The sequence below is a fragment of the Engystomops pustulosus genome, chromosome 2 (genome assembly GCF_040894005.1).
Source record: "Engystomops pustulosus chromosome 2, aEngPut4.maternal, whole genome shotgun sequence".
Taxonomy (NCBI): domain Eukaryota; kingdom Metazoa; phylum Chordata; class Amphibia; order Anura; family Leptodactylidae; genus Engystomops; species Engystomops pustulosus.
In genome coordinates, this window is record NC_092412.1 from 109251309 (window position 1) to 109273489 (window position 22181).

Consider the following 22181-nt stretch of genomic DNA (forward strand, 5'->3'; position numbering starts at 1 on the left):
ATTCCTTGTATTGTGTTGCCACTTGCCATATTGTATAAACGTTGGCTCCATATTAATAAAAAATCTTATTCTGTTGCCCAGCACCATTTGTTGTGTACTAATTTATGAATTCATCATGAATTTGTATTTTTATCTAATGTTAATAAAAGTATATTTTTTATCTTGTGTGGCATTTTATAATTTGTTGTTTTCTGATTAGGTATTTATGTGCTTATTTGAGAGGTCGCTTAACATTGCATTATAGAGCTGTCAAACACTAAGATGTGCACACTAATGACAGCTATGGGAGCCTTTCTTAGTACCAACCGTGGCAATTTCTGACAATTGTCAGCTGTGCAATACAGCTGACACCTGCCGCATATGGAGAGGGCTCCTTCCGTAGTCCATAAACCCTCTCCATACTCCTCTTCACAACTGCCTGACCTAAACATCCATCTTTTTTGCGTATATATTTTTCTCACTATGACAAGTAGTGCAGGGGTATATTGATAGCAGTTAAGAACACAGTAGCATCTCAGGATATCAAAATTGTAATAGTTACAGCAGGCAGGTAAACTATACTAGTATGTCACATTAACATTAATGTTTTGTTCAATTTATTATCAGTCTTTTCTCCTGAATAAGATTTACGAATAAGATCCTTAGGATTGCTTCCAAGTATAAGCAAAGTGATCTCATTCTTGGAGGCGATTTAAATATCACAGCTAATCCCCATATTGATTGGTCTTCCTCTTTGACACACCCACCCCAAGATCTCCCTAAGATTATGTGTCTGCATGACTGTCATGATATAAGGCAGATCCGACATGGATTGGAGCTAAATTTTTCATGCCATTCAACGGTCCTGACGCACTCCCCGAAAGTGCATTGTCAGGCCGGAATGCTCTCTGCCGTGATTCACTAAGATCATGCACTCGATATCCTGGATGTGTCGCTTCCCCGCTCAGGTCCGCCGGAGTTCAACTTTTTCTTCCTGGTGCATGAAGGTGCTTGATCTTGTGACACAATTTGGAAGTTAAATCCGGCGCTCAATCCCCAGTTAAATACTTGTCTCAGTGGTGCAAATCCCAAAAACATTGGAAAATCTGACAAAAGTGCGGCTGTGGCCCATTAGTAAATAAGCTCCCATAACTCTTTTTAAAGAATAGATATGTTCCTATTACCTAGTAACAATACTGAAGGGGAGAGAGACAGGGAGCCTCCAAATAGAGTTTAAATTAAGTTCCGAACTTCTTGAAACAGTAGGGCACATTTACTTACCCGGTCCTGTCGCAATCCCGTGGTGTGTTGTCCGACGAGGATTCGGGTCCGGCTCAATTCACTACGGTCCATGCGTCCAATTTCCTGCAGGTGTTGCTTCTGCCCCGAGGGCCGCCGGAGTTCACTTTCTTCTTCCTTATGCATGTGAGTGCTTGATCTTTTGCGACACATTTTGTTTTTTAAATTCCGCGTTTTTTCTGAATCCATCGGGTTGTCCGATGGCCACACCCCCCATTTCAGGCGGGTGCAAGCTGGCACCGTTACGCCACAATCCCATCGCGTGTGCCAAAAACCCGGGGCAATTCTGCGCAAAACAGAAATATTTGGGAAAACCCGATGTAATCGCGGTCCGTGGACCCTTAGTAAATGTTTCCATCAGTGTTTGAAAACAGTGCATTCCCACCAAATGTTATAGATACTCCCCCTATCAGGGAGAGTAACTCTGGACTTGACCCATAGGTCAAGAGACTGGGTACATAGACTCAAAATGGTTCCCAAAATTGGATTCCTTTTCCGTAAATTAATAATGAAAACCATCTCTATATCTACAGTGTCAGAAGGAAAGATCTAGAACAATTTGCAATATGAATAATGTTCAGGTTCAACTGGATCCCTGTATACCAGCTCTGTTCCATGCTATATTTTTAATTCCAGATTAAAGAGAGATATCACTAGTTTTTAAGTTAAAGCAGGTGACAATTTGGTTTAGGTATAAAAGTGATGGGGGCTTGATAGGACTCTGCCACAATCTGCTCACTGTGTAAGTATGAAGAATGAGTGGGAGTAGGGTATGGAGAAATCTTTTATAATAGGCTGATAATAGGTCATCAGGCCCAGTTGTATTCCCTGGTTTCCTAGGCAACTACTTTAAAGTGTCAGAATGCAGTACAGAAGCAGTGTGCAATATTAACTGAGATTCATAGACTTGCATCATTCATTCTGTAGTGAATGATTCTTTTTATATTTTATAACAACTAACAGTATTTTTGCTTAAGACCAAATTCACTCGTGATATTTTTAGCCGCTATAAAAGGCAGGGGATGTCATGTAAATACCTGTCTTAGGATGGTGTCAGAACCATTCTGTTTATATATATGATGATTGTATTCAGGGTCCTCGACAATTAGGAATTGATGCATATGTTCCAGCACTGGCAAATTATTGTCTTTTTCCTCTAAATTTTCATCATTTTAAATACATGATTACAAAGACATTTGCCTTTCTAATGTATATTCACTGGTGTAAGCATATTAAAATATTATGTGCCATAATTCTCCTTATGTATAAACATAAAGCCAATGTGCCATGGAAGTAGCAACATTAGATTATGAAGCTGTGAGTTTTGAATTGCTATTGGCTCACATAAGTCTCTGTAAATAGTATTTACCATTGAAAAAGACAGATACCCAATTTGTTCCAAAATATTTGTAAGCATTGGCATAAATAGGATGACACAATCAAATCATGTGAAATCACCATAACATAAAGTTATTTATGCTTTATGATATTTTAACTGAATGAATAAAATAAAAAGGTTACATTTTAGTCTTGGACTCTTTTTGCCTTGAGAAAAATCTGGCTACTCTCCATTTCTCCAGCAGTGTCAGAGAAATGAGCCATTAAATGTCCCTCATTGATATCAATTGTATGTCTTTGTAATGCAGACACAAGCCAGAACCTCAAGAGATAAACACACAAATGTGACAGCTCTCTTTTCTAATCAATTAGGGGGAAGACAAATGAGGTAATTTTTGTGTTGAATTCCTTTGCAAATGAAGCATATGCATAATATTTTTTTGTTAAGCACATACCATCAGTGACTTCTCCAATGACTATCCCAGAACAGTGCTATACTTATTGCATTGCAATAATTGGAAAACTTAGTTTTAAGTCTAGATAACCCCAAGTGTAGTAACATTGTATGTTTATAAATACCCCTCAATTGGCAATAGGCCATCACACATTTTTTTTTGGTTGAAAAGAGATCTCAGATCAAATGTAATCTTATACTTTTTCATATTTGGTGGATATTGCTTAATGGGATTTTGAAGGAATCATTTTTTTATTTCTTCAAATTCTGGCACAAACAGTGCCATCCTGACCAATGGTGCATGCTGCTGTATGAGTTTCATTGCGGAGGTGAATATAAGCTCTTTGTTTTTTTTAAATGTATTCCTGGACAACCCAATTAAGTAGTTAATGTGTTGGACTCATCAAGGGCATCTGCATTCCTTGTGAGGTGAGCCCCAACATTCTACTCCTTGCAGAAAGGGAGCAGAGAATCCCCAATCAGGCACTGAAATTTGATTCATTCATTCTTTTTATAGGTATGATGGCCTGTAAAATAAATACTAATCCCCTTCCCATCTGTCTCTACCTACTTGCCAAGACTTACATAACTGGCAAGGTACAACTGGAAGTGCATAATATAGAAATGACAACAAGACAAAACAAACAAAGAAAAATCGTCACCAAAGCCGGGTCACACAGTGCAGAAGTGCAAGGCAGAAAGACAGTCTGATTACAAAAACATTTGAATAATTAATACAGAAATACAGGATACCACCCAGAGCTTGATGTGGGTTGCTGCCTTTCAGTGGTTTTAAAGCATATAACCATATTTAACCTCATTTCCTAATATTTATTTAGTAGTCCGGTGTTCAAGATCTATCCCTAATAATCTATTCTAATATACAACTCTAACACTATTTGATCTGCTCAGGCAGGGATAGTGAATGAGAGACAGGCAGGGAGAGTGAGAAAATGACATAGAGATAGTAAGGGAGAGTGACTGAGAGGGAAACAGGCAGGGAGAGTAAGTGACAGATAGACAAGTATGGAGAGTCGATGAGAGACAGACAGGGAGAGTGAGTGGAAGACAGGCAGAGAGATTGAGTGAGAGACAGGCAGGGAGATTAAGAGATAGGCAGGGAGAGTGAGCGATTGACAGAGAGACAGGGAGAGAGAGTGAGTGACAGAGACAGGCAGGGAGAGTGAGTGAGGGACAGGTAGGGAGAGTGAGTGAGAGACAGAAAGGGATAGTGAGTAAGTGATAGGCAGGGAGAGTGAGTGAGAGATAGGCAGAGAGAATGAGTTATAAGTAGAAAGAGAGAGTGAGGGATAGACAGGTAGAAAGAGTAAGTGAGTGAATGAAGTCAAGCAGAGAGAGTGAGTGAGAGACAGGCAGGGAGAATGAGTGAGAAAAAGAGAGACAGGCAGTAAGAGTGAGTGAGGAACAGACAGGAAGAGACAAATACATAGATATAAAATATTATTTAGTAAAAAGATTGTATTTTGTTATAGCGGAGATCAGTTTTAATTGTGCTACCTGCAAGGGGCATGTACAATTAGGACAAATCTATCCATAAGGCAGTCGTGAAGGTTAAAGCATGCAATTTTATTATCATGAAGGAGAAAATCCTTTGTGGTAATGGCACATTTCCTCATTTCCAAGCATGAGACTTATATTTTTCTACCTGATCTTCAAACCTGCTTTTAGGGCAGATCTATCTATCTAAATGTTGCAAGTTTATGTACAATGGGCAATTTGAGTATTTTTGTGACATTTGAGGATGTTTTGGTGCATGCTAGTGGACAAGTCACAAAAATTGTGCAAAAGCTTATCTGCTTGGCTGGAAGAAACAGAACAACTCTTTTTTGTGCTCGTTTAGCATATACATCAAGTAAAATATCAGTCTAGATCAGATGGGTCTGAGGAAAACTACTGCTATATAGATTAAATCTACCATTTTTTGGCACGTCTTATAGTCCAGTGCGCCTTATATATGCCTTGAACTGTGCACAGGTCTGCCACCTGCTGGTCATTCATCCTTATAATCAGGTGTGCCTTATAATCCGGTGCGCCTTATATATGAACCTAGACGGTTTAGCAGGTATGTATTCATGGTGCGAGGTGTTTGGCGTTTTTTACACTGTTACATGCGCGCTTTTTAACTCCACTTTGTGAGTATATACAATAAAATATCCTTCTTAAACCTTGGGATTCTGCACTATTTGTTCGTTTATCTTCTGGCACAGGACTAAGAGTGCACCACGGACACGGGAGTGGTTCAGGGGTGCATTGGAATCCAGTGTTCAGGAGAACGAAGAAAAGGCAGGAGAAACCTAGGAGATCCTCAATTTCTAACTGAAGGGAAGGTGGTGAGATTACCTACTGAATGTGAATTGTGACTTAGAAGAGTTGAGCACTGACCTTTTTTATCTATGTATTCATGGTGCGCCTTATAATACAATGAGCCTTATAGTCCAAAAAATATGGTATATACATTAAAAATTACAAGTGTGCCGGAATTTGTGGAGTGACACTTTTTAAAGAGTGCAAAGAGTTGGTGGAGGTGGTAAAAGGATTAATGTCTGATCTATTAGAAAGGAACTTGACGTAAAGTGTAATAGACATAATTTCCTTTTGGGGACTGCATCTGTGAGATAGAAACTCCAATCTGATACTCAACAGTGTGTGTGACTACTACAAATGACTGAGCATGAGTGAAAAGGGACCGTAGGTTAATTTCTAAATGCATCATGGCCACACCAAAGAGACTGTGTCAGTTGGCGAGTCCAATTGGTGGTAACATAAAACAGATGAGGACCAGAAGGAAAGGGGTTGACTCCTTATACAGACACAGATGATCTTTACTTCATGGATATCACCATAAAACAGTAAAAAAAGATTTTTGGTTTATCCCCAAAGCATGTTATTCTGCAATGCCCCATATGCATTCGCTGTCTGCTCTGGGTACATTAGGGAGGCCTGGTAAGTTAATCTAATGTATGTGGCTACCTTTAATTACAAAAAATCCCACCCACTGGAGTTATAAAATATGGAGGACACTCCAATTACAGTAAATCAAAGAATTTCATTGTTCCATCTTCTTAGATCCTATGCTAATTATCCAAAACAGAGCGCCTTTCCTACGATAAATATTAAGTAATTATATTCCCAGAAATTAAACATAGAAATGTTCTATGCTCTTCTAAAAATATTCACAGCCAGTAAAACAATTAAAATACAAAAAAAAAAATCAATAAATCATATCTAATTTATAAAAGAAATGAACCCACAAATAATAAACAGCTTGAAATATATTTTATTTTAAAGACAGAAATGAAATCTCTAGGCACAGTATTAGGCATTAAAAGAACACAGAGGCAATAGGTTAGTGTGTACTGTTCTGTACAAAAATACAGTCTGAATAAATTACATTGCTAGATATAAGATTGGACTTCACTGACCAGTCATTTCATTGCATGTTTAATATTATACAGTCACATGCTATTCCGTATATATATCAGTTTTAAACACATAATTCTCTCTATATTTTTATCTTTACTTACAAAATTTGAACATAGTTGTGCAAGAGTTTAAAGCAGAATATGCAATACTGGCACATAAACATGCCATAGAAATGTTCATCATTTATGGAGCCCTGATGGCATACTTGTGACAATTTGCATGAACTGTATAAAACTAATTAAGAATCTGATGTGTTTTAAACTCTAAAAATCATTTTTCATTTTTTTGTCAAAAACAAGAACAAGACCGATAAACATACCAACTGGAAAAGTTACAAGGAAGCATAAAGCTAATCTAGTGTAGCACATACAGTGGCTGAAAGGTCAAGATACAACAGTAGTTACATAGGGGGGTTCACCAGCCACTCTTGTCTTTGCATACTATCTAGGTTTCCTCAATCGAAAACAAGTTATCATTTTTCCAAATATCTTACTTCCCTTATGTTTTCGACTCTATATCACATAGATTGAAGGTTTAAAAAACAAACTATCTTCACTTTATATTTTATTAAGTACCATATTACTTGAAAAACTAAGTAAATGTACCAGGTATATGAATAATTTATAATTTTTTTTATAAAAAATGATACACAGTAGTGCTATAAGCATTTAAGTGAATGATGCCTTGAATTTATAACAACAAAATATTTGATGATTTGTGTCTATATCGAAATTTGAAGTTTTCCCTAATAGCTTTTTGTTCTCCTGTGTAATGGAGTTGAAAATGGCTCTACGACAGTAAGTAGTAAAGAGGAGAATAAAACAACTCTGTATAAGTAAACAATGAGCAGAAGATGAATTATGATAACAACATATAAAACTATAAGATGTTACCCAGATGTGAGGTAAATTGACTGTGGTTTGTTTGATTTAACATAGTATAATATAATAATTGTGAAGCTACAATAAGAAAAGCAATCGAGAAACAAGACTGAAGTGTGTAATCTATTTGCTACATCCTACAAATCTGACACATTTTACACATATTTATCATCCTTACAACCCTTTACACATACAACACTTTCTCAGAATTGCAATATATTTTTCCAGTATTCCTTGAAAAGGGTCATAATTACTCTATATATCTTGTAGTGAGAGTTATGTCCTCTGTCCTATCTCATATTATATACTCGTCCCATATCTATAGATTTCTTATAGCAGTTCGTAACATCAGATTTATTTCTATAGCTTTGCTAAAGTGCCTTTTACAGCCAATACTGTATGTGAAAGATATTTAGTAATATGTTAAATGGGTGAGCTATGCTAATATAGAAATGAATAATTTGCTCTAGCCTTAACTAGTTCTGTGTGAACCCACAAATGGAGCTCAAATGCACAATGTAAGCATCTAGTGGTTTTTAGCTGCATAAACTTTGTAACTTTGTAACATTATGTAACATTACAGTGTTCTTTATGTTGCCTTGACCTCCAATATCTTCTCTTAGGGGCTAATAAATATGTGTTAAAAAATATTACCTAACACAACTCAATTCCCAGATAAATATTCTGATTAAATACTAATAAAAGTTTAGCACATTACACATTAACTACTTTTGTTATTGTTTTATATGTAGGGAAATAAGTGTTATGGTTTAAGATCATTTTAAGTAGATAGAAAATCTATATTAATTGGGTTTTTTACTCTTTTTTTAGCTACCCTATCTTTACAAAAAATAAACATTCCAATATATAACATTATGCAATATTCTTGTGAACGTTTCACTGTATTTGCCCCATGTATTTAATGGCACAAAAATAAAAGCTAATTGTATGAAACTAGAAGCTAAGCTATAGCTATATGTGCTTTGTCTATTTTAACCTATATTTTTTCCATAGTCTCTGTATTTGGTTATTCCTACTGTACAACAACATGACTAAAATGTCAAAATAGTCTGTGCTTATTCATCTAGGGACCCATATAAAAGGAAACATGGGGGAAACAATGGGAGATTTATTAATCTTTATATGACAGAATTCTCTAGCAGTTTGCACTAAAAAACTGAACCTGAACATTTATAAAGGGTTTTAGACAGTTTTATGGCTCTCCTACGACTAGTTCAACAAAACGAATGTGGTGTGTGAAAAGGGGGCATGATTTTGCGCCAAAAAGGTTCAGCATTAGACACTCTAGTGTCTAGTGTAACTCTGCACTGTCTAACCTTAGGACACTTTATATAAATCTGGCCTATGTTTGATATATATGGCATAACACTTACCATAGCCTCCAAACCCACATCCTCCAGATACAAGTGTTTCTAAAAAATAAACATAACATTTGCTACAAGTATATGTGTACTGAGGCTTTTTGATGCCACCCCACAACTTAAATAAATAATATTATTCATGAGTTTTACAGATGACAATGCCGAAATGTTTTTATTACTTATGCCTAAAATGAAAGCAACCAAAGACTAAAGGGAAATGTTGTCAGATCTGGAGATAAGTTATTCTCTATAATGTAATTTTAGATTTTCTAGTGCAAAAATTGAATTTATATTGCAAACTCAATGTAAATTGTAAAATCTTTTGAGACCTCATTGACATTTCAGAAGTAATATTTGTTGGGGATCTTTGACCAAAGGCTTTTATTGGCTTTTACAATGTTGTGTTATTTAATTGACTGTAAACTAGAACATACTGTGCCCTTGTTTGCAAAATTTCATTTGTAAATGACAAAAGTTCAAATATAAGTGACTACACACGCTGAAATAATGTATGACCAGATAGTTATTTGGCAGAAGTTCTTATAAAACATTTTCCATATATCTATGAGGTAAAAAAAATAATTATTTTGAAAGAAAGAAATAGGTAGCTAATATAATAAGTATATATGTGGAAGGACTCTACTTAAAGCCAAGGTGTCAGGTAGTTTCTGTTGCCCTACCTAAATGTTCATAGGGTAGATATGAAGGATGGAAGGTCCATATCTTCTGAGCAGGATTTGAGAGTAGGTTTAAGATTAAACCCTGCCAGGACTAATAAGACAGTAAAAGTGCTGTTCATTCCATGCACACAGCATTACTGACTGCTTTCAGAAACGGACAGCTTTTAGATGTTTTAGAAGCTGTGTCTCAGTGGAGAAATCAAGACTCACACTGTTTCTCTTAGGAGTCCTTTCAGGATTTAAAGAGGACCTGTCACCCATAAGAAAAGCACAAGGAGCTAGCAAACACTGCTGTGAAGTATAGAAATGACGTATTCATGATGGAGCGGGACTAGGGGCGGTGACTGCCACATGACGCTCGGCAGTCACCGTCGGCTTATGGAGTGGGTGGAGAGGTCCTGGGAAGAGGCAAGGCCTCCAGCATTTCTATTGTACTTTGCTAGCGTTATCGGTGGTTTTCAATAACGCTATCAGTGTAACACTTTAGTAAACAGCTTCTAGAGCTTTTGTTATGGGTGACAGGTCCTCTTTAAGCAGCTCTTTACTCAAAACCCCTGCAGAAATACATATACCTATATACATTACAGCTCAGCTTCTCTCTCTCTATCTCATTTTATGTTCAGGTAAGGCAGCAGACACTTGTCACCCGATAAATCTAGCAGGTGGCAGGTTCATGTTAATATTTATCACATACATTATTTAGAATCATTTGACAAACAAGAGTTATATTCATCTTCAACCTCAAATTTACAGAAGTTGTTAATTTCTGTGTTTTCCTTTGATGATTAGAAAGATATATTAATTTTTCAAGTAGGAAAAATGTTGAGTTAATTTGAGTACAAAAGCTATAATGAAACTGATTTGTCAAGGCATCCAGTTTTTAAACAACTTTATAAAGATGTAAAGAATGCATAGGAAAGCAACTAAAATAAAATGTTGTATCATTACTTGAAATTTTTGTTCTATTCAATAAAGGTGGAATTTCAACCCATTCTAATTTGACAAAAAAGTTAATATGGATACTAAAAATGGGGATATCCTACTCTGACTTTTAATGAGTACCCTACACACATTAGGCTGCTGACAGGGAATGGTTTAGCTCATTTGCCTATCGCTGATTGATTAATTTACATGAATCCTTACATTATAAGGATTTATATGGTTATCGTAAACAAAACTTAACTCCAAAAGAGTTAAGAAAATGGTTTTCATTTACACTTAAAGTAAATGACTCATTCTACAACATTATTTCCTAATGAAAACATGGTCAAAGCAGAACTTACTAAGGTCTTATGAAATTGACTCAATCTTTATTTACTTTTGCGCACAGTATTCAAGTTCACGTCTGAAAACTGTTTAGAAGCTCCATTTCAGATTTTGTTATTGTGTGCAAAGCCCATTACCCCCATTATATGTCACATGATGGACCTGTCTTTTTCAGTCTGTGAATGGTAAGGCAGGTGTGAACTCAACACTTGTTCTCTATTTAGCTTTCATGTTTTTCGAAATTTACTGATTTGAACATTCACTTAGAAAAGATCTCTTTAAAGTGTATTTGGAAAAAGCAGAGCATGTACTAACATAAAATTGATTCATTCAGAAGGTTTAATGGTAGGATACGATATGGTTAGTTTTCTCATTAGCATTAAAGCCTAAATTGGGGTTTCTAGTAATTATAAACAGTGTGCTCTAATTGAATTAATAAATTATATATGGTTTAAGAATATTAACATATATTCTTTTAGGAAAATGGTACATCAAAAAATGGTAAAAGCTAACAACTTCCAGCTATCCTTGAAGGCTTAGCTATAATCCTACTATCATATTCACAGTTCAAAAGAAGCTTCTAAATCTAGTTTTATTTTATTTTCATGGAAAACAGATGTCCATTTTGAATACTCTGTGTGAAGATGAATTTCAGCCACTAGTTACAAGTATGTTCCTTCAGATGTCATTGTGGCCAAGCAGTGTAGGGCTATTCGGTAAAACCTTCCAACTGGTGTACTCTGATTCTAAGTTTATTCTGCCCTCTGTAACTTCACAGCAGTCCAATAAAAGGGTGATCTCAGCAGGATGACATGGGAATATAATTCTTCTTTTCTCTTTCTGTTGCATTCCAGGGAAAATCAGGCATCCATATCCACATTCATTTCCTCATACAATTTAAGCAGTACTTACACTTGTGCAGTTTTGTTACTTTACCTAACGAGTTAATATTGGAACAAAATGCAGCAAGTAGATATAGTTTTATTGATATCACTTATTCTAACCTTTTAAACTTTCTTTATTCTGCAGTTTTTTTTCCTTAGAATGGATGTAAAGCTGGCTATATTATTGGCAGCCAAAAGGCATAGGGAGATCAAATTAATCAAGCTAACTGTTTGATGCTCCATGTGTCTTCTAGAAAAGGGTGGTACAAAAACTTAGGTAAATCTATTGTTTCTCCAGACAGCTAGTAATAGTCCTCGTAGTTCTTCGGGTTCAAACAGTAAAGAATTGCGCCTCCAAATGAAAATATTGTTGCTCCCCAGGCCAAGCCATAGCCCCAGTTGAATTCATGATATATTTTTAGCGTGACGGTTTCAATGAATTTGATTGGATAAAGCACAAGACCACACACTTGAAGGACAACTGAAAACAAAAGAAAACAAACATTTGTGTTAATACAAATACATATTATACAATGTAAACTTTCAACATTTTCTATTATAAATACACTTTATATAAATAGAAAAAGCATTTTATCTCTTTAGGTTCCCAAGTTTGTTCAAGGTCCATTTGTTGTGACACAGATCCTATATACAATACATCTATAAAATGCTATACTAAAAGAACATCTCGTGGTTGCATGTGTATGAGCAACAATAGTGACTAAAATACATAAAGGGACAAAACTCCTCATAACAATGCAACACTAGACTAATGTATATACTTTATAGCACATTTAGTAATAGTTTAATACAGTATTTATGACAAATGTTGGCTTCACTGCAAATGGGGATTGTTTTGAGGTGTAATATTGTGCAACATTTTTTGGTGTGAAGTAACAATTTGTGAGCCAACAATTTTGTGCTGTAGTCTTGGACTAGTCACCTGTTCCAAAGATATCTTCATTTAAGATGCATAAAAAAGCAAAATATGACACAGACATTCAGGTATAAATGACCATTGGTACTGAAAGGGTTAAGAACCCACAAAGATTCCTTTTCCAATTCCCTTCTTGTTCATGTCTATTGACCATTTCATTACCATTGCAGTGAAGTGTGGTTTCTGCCATGTTTTTCAATGAAGTTGTTTTTCAAGGCTGCACCTAATACTCCTGATGTATCTTCTATAGAGAGGATTTGATCACAATGTTTTCATCTATTGTACCAAATTAATCTGACATATGCTTTACAAATGATCATGTGTTAATAGAATTTCTCTGGCGCTGTATAGGAAGTGACATACATCAAAATAAGTTGATCATTATTGGTCCTCATATGTTTTTGGACAAATCCATTATTAGTATTGTATAAGCTATGACTAAAGGTATTTAGCCTGAACCACTAAACACATATGACATTTTTCTAGGCTATTTTCAATTATGGAATGAAATAAGGAATTTTCTCTTACTTGTGGATGAGTAAAGAGGTTGGTAAGAAGCATTTTTGCTTTTTGTCTATATATGCATCAGGTTACTTAGTCTCATAATATCAAATGCCAATCCTTTATTCTTTTTAATACATCACTACCAGTTCATAATCATCTACAATGAATAATTGTTACTCAATTTAAACTAGAACAGTAACAATGGCCCGATATTTCATTAAAAACCTAGTGAGCAATGATTTACCACAAATCCAGCATCTTATTGCAGGAATTCACGATGAACCAAGTTGTAAAGTCTGGACAGTCTGGTTTTGCCATATTATTGCTCTATTGAAGTTCTCAACTATTTTCAATTCAAATTTGAGAAGATGACAAAAAACTTTATAACTAAAACGAGTCTCAACCTGAAGTGGAAACTTTTATCGAAAAAAATATACTTATGGCCTACAGAAGCTGAACTTTGCAATGCAGAATGGATTAAAATAGATAAGCTCTGACTTTCCTTGTATGTTGACATATGATTTTAATTTGATATGGCATTCTAATAACTCACTCCTCTGCTTCTCAGCGTTATCTAAAGAAGCTTACCGAAGTTGTGGGTATTAAAGTAATCTCCCAGTGTCCCACATCAGTTTTCACTTCTTCACTGATCAGCTCTAAAGTTCTTCATGTGCTTATTATAGGTAATAAAAGTTCTATATTGAGTAACATGCTGACATCTATGTAATTTATTAATCTCGATTTTATTTCAACTTTTTGCTTAAAATGAAGGATTGATGTTTCAAAAGACAAGAGGCATAACTATAAGCACATCATCACAAAAAAGTAGGCTAAGTATAATCTTCACGTAAAAACTGGTAAAAAGACTAATATTCAAATGCTCTATTAGGGAAATAAGTGACACTGAGGTTTCTGGTATAAAATTTTCATCTACTAGGAAGAACTGCTAAAAACTTCACAAGTCCTGATACACGCAACTGTATCTGTGTGTCGTGAACTAGTCACACAAATGGCTCACCCACCAATATCAGACAGGATGCAAGCAATGAAACACAACCCGTTCCTTGCTGCCTAGAAATTGCACATGGTCATGTACATGAGGCCTAAGTGACCAAGGACACTTTCCCCTATATATTTAGTTAATTATGTTTTAATATGTAGACATATATATGGTTGAAGGAAAAAAAACCCTTTCTCAATTGTTTCGATCTTTTACAACATGGGAAACCAACTTACAATGTTCTCGCTGAAAACAAAGGGGGAGATTTATCTGAAGTGTCTGAGGTAAAACTGTTCTAGTTTCCCATAGAAACCAATCAGAGCTGAACTTTCATTTCCCACAGGTGTCTATAAAATGAAAGCTGAGCTCTGATTGGTTACCATGAGCAACTAGAACAGTTGTGCTCTTAGACAATTCTGATAAATCTCCCCCTTTGTTTTCAGTGAGAACATTGTAATAGTTGTAGTTGTAAAGTTTGTTTCCCGCAATCATGTTTTAATTTGTAGACAAGTATAATTTTAACATTTTGCATATTTAACTAAATATATAGGGGATGTCTGTAAGCCAGGTGACCTTAAATGAGGCACTGTTTGTATGGTACACTTGTTCTAAGTTCTGAAGTTTGAATAACTAACTGGGTACAAGGGTGTTCCAAGGTCACAGAAACATATATCTAAAGATGAGTGTTAAAAAGTATTTTCTAAGCAATCTTGTAAATAGGATTTTTAATGATATGAGGTAATCCAAGAGTACTTTACTGGGATTAAAAGAGAAATGTAATAAAAGAAACAAAATCATGTTACCTCTATCCAACTGTGAGGAACATTTTAAAACCGCTTGAAAAACAAATTTATCATGGCTTGTGACTGTCAACATGGTTTAAACTCACCATGAACGAGAAAATTATAAGTCTGACTGATAAGAACTGAGTGACACAAAAGCATTTCATGTAAAATCTATTAAAGACAGCTTTTTATTCACACCTGCAAGTTCACATTAAACATAATTGTCTTGTTTGGGACTTTTCTTGTTAGCAAAATACTACACATGCTATTTTTTTGTTTACCTATTCCTTAACCACTTAGTGAAGCGCCTTGAAAAGGCTCTAGTGATCAGGCATTTTTAGCAAATTTTCATAAGTGCCATAACTTTTTTGCCTGCTACCTTAAATTTTTTTTGCAGTGCTTCTTTTTTTGGGGACACATAAAGCTAGGTAAAAAGGTAAAAAAGCTTAAACATTTTTTCATTTTTATTTGCGGCTAAAAGTGGAAAAAATGCTTTTTTGTAATTTATAGCTTATTTTTTTAATTTTCAAATTAACTCAAAATGAACATTATTAATGAATCCAGGTTTTATGCCAGCCTCTGCCCAGTTCCTCTTATAGTGTACACATTTACTATTTCCACTTTGTCCGGGTTCAGACTGTTTCTGTTGGTCTCCGTGTCTTACCATCCATTTATGCACTGTATCTTGTGGACACCCTTACATTGGGACCACTATTTTGTCTTACAGTTTGTAATTTTTATTATATATTCTGGCACTAATAAAGATTATTATTGTAATTGCAAGTGTGCTGTGATTTCAGTTGTGCCCTCCTTCCCTTCAAATGAAGGGTAACTTTGGTTTCTCAATGCTTTTTGTAGTGTAGCATTTTTTTAATTGTATGGTGAAATGTAATTGTATTTTAATGAATATTTATTAATATTTTGTGTGTGTGTATTTTTACTTTATATGTCCCCCACAAGGTCATAAAAGACCCCTGTGCGAAATTTTCACTTCTTTTTTTTTTCTAATTTTACTATTTTTGATTCTTTACAAGATTTCCCCTGTAACTGACACGTAGAACAGTAGTGACCACACACTTAATATGGGGGTGGTGCTCAATGTAGGATTATCAATCCACATTCAATATATATGGAGAACATGGCACACACCAGTTTTTGGTCTTTTCAAATGTTTTTTATTTTAGTAAATATATAACATAGCAAAGCCTTCACTGTAGTGTATGCAAATACAAGAGTAATTTTTCACAGATCATAAATATTTAACACAACATTTCGGTCATCTCAACCTATGTCAAGTAGGATCTGACCTAAAGTAGAAACATATGAGATAAAGATAAGGCTATAGCATGTAGTATAAAGGGTGAGGAAGGTATATTATAAATATTTACATATATACATAACGTCCTGGTATAAAGATCATCAAGAAATGTGAAGCTGACATAGCATAAGATGTAAAAGAGGCAGAGAGTACTAGGGGCATATTATATGGCTCAGGGTATTATATGTTAGAAACGGGTAGAGGTAAGGAGAGAGTGGTGGTAAATGGGTGTTAGAGGTAGAGAATTTCATCGCTACCCTAATTTAACTGCTTTTACACCTCCCCTTTACTATCTCCAGGGCTACTAGAGACGCGACACATCACAACCAGTGCCACTTCCGGTACCACGATGTGCTGACGTCTCTCTCTGCCTCAAGCGTTCCGTCGCTATGGCAATTCTGACGTCACTTCCGGTCATGCGCACATCGCTCCATATGACGCTCAGACACTATTTAAGCCGAACCGCAGTGATACACGGAGGCAGCCTCACCATCTCTCCACTTAACAAGCTCCTTATGTGAGTATACCTGGCCCATCCCCTCTTTATCTGCCCAGACCCTTCCTCCTTTACCTCTACCTAGTATCCTCTACCTCTAACATCCTTTTACCACCACTCTCTCCTTACCTCTACCCGTTTCTAACATATAATACCCTGAGCCATATAATATGCCCCTATTACTCTCTGCCTCTTTTACATCTTATGCTATGTCACATTTCTTGATGATCTTTATACCATTTTGATTTTGCTGCAATCTTACTATTCAGGACGTTATGTATACAGGCAGTCCCCGGGTTACATACAAGATAGGGTCTGGAGGTTTGTTCTTAAGTTGAATTTGTATGTAAGTCGAAACTGTATATTTTATAATGGAAGTTTTATACAATTTTTTTTCTTTTGCCCCAGTGACAATTGGAGTTTCAAAATTTTTGGTGTAATTGGACCAAGAATTATCAATAAAGCTTCATTACAGACATCTTACAGCTGATCATTGCAGTCTGGGACTATAGTAAAGCATCCAGAGAGCTTCACCAGAGGTCACATGGGGCAGAGGGGTCCGTCTGTAACTATGGGTTGTCTGTAAGTCGGGTGTCCTTAAGTAGGGGACCGCCTGTATATGTAAATATTTATACCTTCCTCACCCTTTATACTACATGCTATAGCCTTATCTTTATCTCATATGTTTCTACTTTAAGTCAGATCCTACTTGACAAAGGTCGAGATGACCAAAACGTTGTGTTAAATATTTATGATCTGTGAAAAATTACTCTTGTATTTGCATACACTACGGTGAAGGCTTTGCTATGTGATATATTCACTGAAATAAAAATCATTTGAAAAGACCAAAAACTGGTGTGTGCCATGTTCCCCTGTAACTGAGGCATCTATAAGAGCCTCAGTTACAAGGGAAATGGCCACCTGTGAGTGAAGATTCTGATCAGAGCTGGACTGGGTCTAATTAGACCCAGCACCTCCGTTTAACCCCTTTAGATCCAACGGTCACATTTAAAGACGTCGCTGCAAACTATGGATCTGTGCCAGCTGACGTCTAAAGTCAGCGGGCAGTCCGAGAGGAGTAAAATTGATAATGGTGCAGACTATTTTTAATATTTTTTTTCTATTCATAAACTTTTCATTTTCATAAGAGAAAGCTACATGCAGGCTTGTTTTCTGTGATGGCCTCATTTTGAGGTACATTTACTGTTTAGCTAGAACTCTTTTCGAACAAGCTTTTTTATATTTTTTATTACTGTTTGTAGTACTGTGATATGACTTATCAATTACATTTTGGGGTAGTTAAGGTGAGAGCATAGAGCATTCTAATCTTTTTTTTTAAGTGCTCACTATAAAACATGGATAATTTATCTCTGTAGTTCAGATGTTTTTATATTTTGAAAAAAGTTAGCAATATGACAATAGTAATATAATGCTCAAAACCCTTTTTAAATTTACAATGCACTTAATTCTAGGCAATAAAAGCTAATTATTCATACAAAACAGTTTTAAGCGATTGTCTGATAAAAATATGTTGGTGCTTGACTGCATGACAGAATGAGAAGAAAGTTATTTACCTATCAGTTCCCCTGCAGGTCTGATCGATTAGTTGTGGAGTAGGCCATCAATGGTTAAACCACTAACCTCAGTGATGGTCGAACCATGAATGGTAAATCTGAGGAAAATTATTGGTACTTAAATGGTCCTTATGGAGGACCTAGAGGAAACAGCTAGGTTTTTATCAGTATTTTTTAATTTGCTGGAATACATTTCAGCAGCAATGTCTTAGTTGAAAACTAATTTTAAACACCAAATATGGTGTATGTTACAGTATAGCATTAAGCTACACCTTAATGACATGGGTTTCACACAGTTTCACACCTTAAAAGGCTATTCCCATTTGGGTGTTCACATTAAAATTTTATTTATATGCCATGTATATATATAACATTTCTTCAATTGTATGTTATTTAAAAATGTACCTTTGTGAAGATAACTCCCATATGTAGCCATGTTGTCCCTTAGAAACTAGATAGCTGTCCTTGGATATGACCTCCCCGTTCTCTTCCAGAAGTGGCCAGAAATGCATTATTTAGGCGGCCAATCACCAGGATTCAGCATTCATTACCACCAGGGGTGCACCTCCCATGAGGCGAGTTGAGATTCTCGCCTCAGGCGGCGCACCTCCTGGTGGAGACAGGGGGAGTCGTCGGGCTTCCGCCACGTTCACCTGTCGCTGGCCTACACATAACCCCGCTAACCTGCACATCATCTTGCCCTCTACATTCACCCGGCTGGCACTTCCATCCATCAGCGGGTACAGGTACCGGTGGGCACAGCTCCCCAGTCACCGCTCCCAGCTCCCCAGTCTCCACTCTCTGCTCTCCACTCCCAGCTCTCTGGTCTCCGGTCTCCACTATTCGCTCCCCAGGCTCCACTCCACGCTGTCTGCTCTCTGCTCCGGCTCACCACCCCCTGGCTCCGATTCCCCCCAACTCTGGCAAACATCCCCCACCCCCCATGCCAGAGGACAAGGCCGAACCTGCCAGAACAAGAGAAAAAGAAAAAAGTAAGACAACTTCTATGTATATAAGTGTGTATGTATGTACATATAGGTGTGTGTGTGTATGTATGTATGTATGTATAGATTTGTGTGTGTGTATGTATGTATAGATGTGTGTGTATATTTGCTCTATATACTGTTTATATATGTGTTTTTGCTGTATGTATACTCATTATGTGTGTAGATGTTGTATATACTGTATGTGTGTGAATATATGTTTTATGCAGTATTGGTGATATTTATCAGGGCTTCTGCGCCATGTCAATTTTAGTTTTATACTACATGGCGGAACGCTGTATGCATATAACTCTACATGGCGGTGCACTGTATCTATTTTATACCACATGGCGCACGCTGTATTCATTTTACACTACACGGCAGCACGCTGTATGCATTTTACACTACATGGTGGTATGCTGTATGCATTTAATACTACATGGCGGCACGCTGTATGCATTTTATACTACATGGCGGCACTCTATATGCATTTTACACTACATGGCGGCACTCTGTATGCATTTTACACTACATGGTGGTACGCTGTATGCATTTTACACTACATGGTGGTACGCTGTATGCATTTAATACTACATGGCAGCACGCTGTATGCATTTTATACTACATGGCGGCACGCTGTATGCATTTTATACTACATGGCGGCACGCTGTATGCATTTTATACTACATGGCAGCACTCTGTATGCATTTTATACTACATTGCGGCATGCTGTATGCATTTTATACTACATGGCGGCGCACTGTATCTTATTTTAATGCTGTATCTGATATATCACATATATGGGGGCGTCACCCTCAGACAGCAGAAAGGCTTGGTTCACCCCTGATTACCACAGGGTGTGTGGGACATGCAGTAGATCACAGCTATGTCATATGACTGAAGCAGAGGTGGTCATATCAAGGACAACAATCATTTTTCTTAGGGATAACATGGCAACATTTATGGGATATTATCTTAACACATATAGACTTTTTTAACAGAATCAAATTGACATAGATGTATATATATGGCAGATGAATTAATTCAAATGTCCATGCCCAGATAAGAATACACCTTAAGGTTGTGTCCCTAATCTCCAGACATCATCCCTAGACATCATTTGGGAGTGACAGTCAATGACAGCTGGGAGTCTCTAATATGAGTAACAAGTATCTTCTAAAAAAATTAATGTAATTATCTCATATGTTGGGTCCCTTTTAATAAAAACTACAAATCTTTAACACAATGCTTTTCGACAGTAAATTAAAAAGTTGTGGACTTTCGAATGAGAAGAATACAAATTGCAAATGCAGAAATGGAAATGGCTGTGGTGTTAGACTCTAGCACACATGTTTTTAATCATGGGCTGGAAGCCAATCTAAAAAATGTAAGCAATTGATACTAATCTAAAGTATAATGCATTCATCTTGGTGTAAAGAAGCTAAGAAAGATTTAGCTAAACCAAAGCATGGAAGCATCAAGATATGTTTATCAATTCATTTTATCATCGCTGTCCATGTGTAACTGGCAATTGCCTTGTTACATTGCATCATGTTATTTCAGAAACATCATAAAAGAGAATATACACAGAAATATTCTGAATCTGTGAATCCAAAACATTTCAGGCATGATAAAGGCCAATGTTAGTAATCCCTTCAAGGAAAATAACCAGTCTTTTATTACAATATGCATTTAATACACAATTTCACTGGACAGATACATTTACAGATACACATTTGCTCAACATGCATAAAACTGAATATTTCTTCACTTAGCAGTGTATTGTGCCACTTTCTGACATTTGATTTTCTATCGGGAAAGCAAAAGATAAGTAGAAGAAACTGTGTTCATTCTTAATAAACTATGACATATTTGCATAAATACATTTATCTGCAAATATTGCAGATAAATATTGCTCTCTAATATCATTAATACATCTCAGGCATGGTAGCATTTTCTTTTATGACCCCAAAATCTCCTTGGCAACAACCAACAAAGCCTTTCCATATATAAATTAATTTCCTTAAGAATAGCTTACATTAAATGGTCAAGTACATTTTTGTATGGTGAAATCTAACTGCTACTATGCTACTAGGATTACACATACAGATGTCCCCTACTTAAGAACATCCGACTTACAGATGTGCCCTAGTTACAAACAGACCACTGGTAATTGGTAATTTACTGTACTTTAGCCCTGGGCTACAATAAACAGCTATAACATTTATCAATGGTGTCTACAATTAAGCTTTATTGTTAATCTTGCTTCTTATGACAAATTTTTAAATCCAATTGTCAAAGAGACCCCAAAAAATTTGTCTGGAGTTACAATTATAAAATATACAGTTACATACAAATTCAACTTGAGAACAAACCTACAGAACCTATGTTGTTCGTAACCCGGGGACTGCCTGTCAAAGTGATTTAATAGCCAGAACAAGAGGTCAGATTTTCTCAAACAGTATAAAAAAGAATGTAAAATACTTGCATTTTTGTGGACAGTTTGACAGAACCTACTTGCGGGTAACTATGACTTAGCCAGCCTCTATCTCAACTCCCTCATTCCCCCTCCCTAATTCCTTTTTTTTAATTGATCTAAAAAAGATTAGAGCTTTTTAAAATAAAAACTGAATGAAAAACTGTGAGAAGACATCTGTGGGAGATTGTCATTACAATAGTATTGTACTAATGCTACTGAGCAACAGAGGTGATAAAAAAAAAACATTTTATTTGCTTCAGCAGCTTCTGTCTTGCCTACTTCTCTGCTTGCCCCTACCCTCTTCAAAGACTTCTTTAGTTTTCCTAAGTTCTCAGAGAAAATAAACATGGCTGGGTGCAGGAGAGAGGATGGGTGAGTGTTCCTCACCCTTTCCCTCTCCATAACACTGCTTTTTAGTGGGTATGGTATTTTCTGTAATCTCAATTTTCTACAAGCTCTGTCTCTAATTGTGCTCCCTGAGTTGGAGTATGGTGACTA

At 36.2% G+C, this 22181-nt stretch overlaps 1 protein-coding gene across 1 annotated transcript in view; it reads right to left on the reverse strand.

Annotated features, from left to right (window-relative positions):
- Nucleotides 1-6350: 6350 nt before the first annotated feature.
- TMEM47 (transmembrane protein 47) overlaps nt 6351-22181 on the reverse strand; it is an 89256-nt gene continuing 73425 nt past the window's right edge. The window contains exon 3 of the mRNA XM_072135928.1: nt 6351-12088. Coding sequence (XP_071992029.1) covers nt 11910-12088 — 179 coding nt within the window. The 3' untranslated portion in view covers nt 6351-11909. The remainder of the gene's footprint in view (nt 12089-22181) is intronic.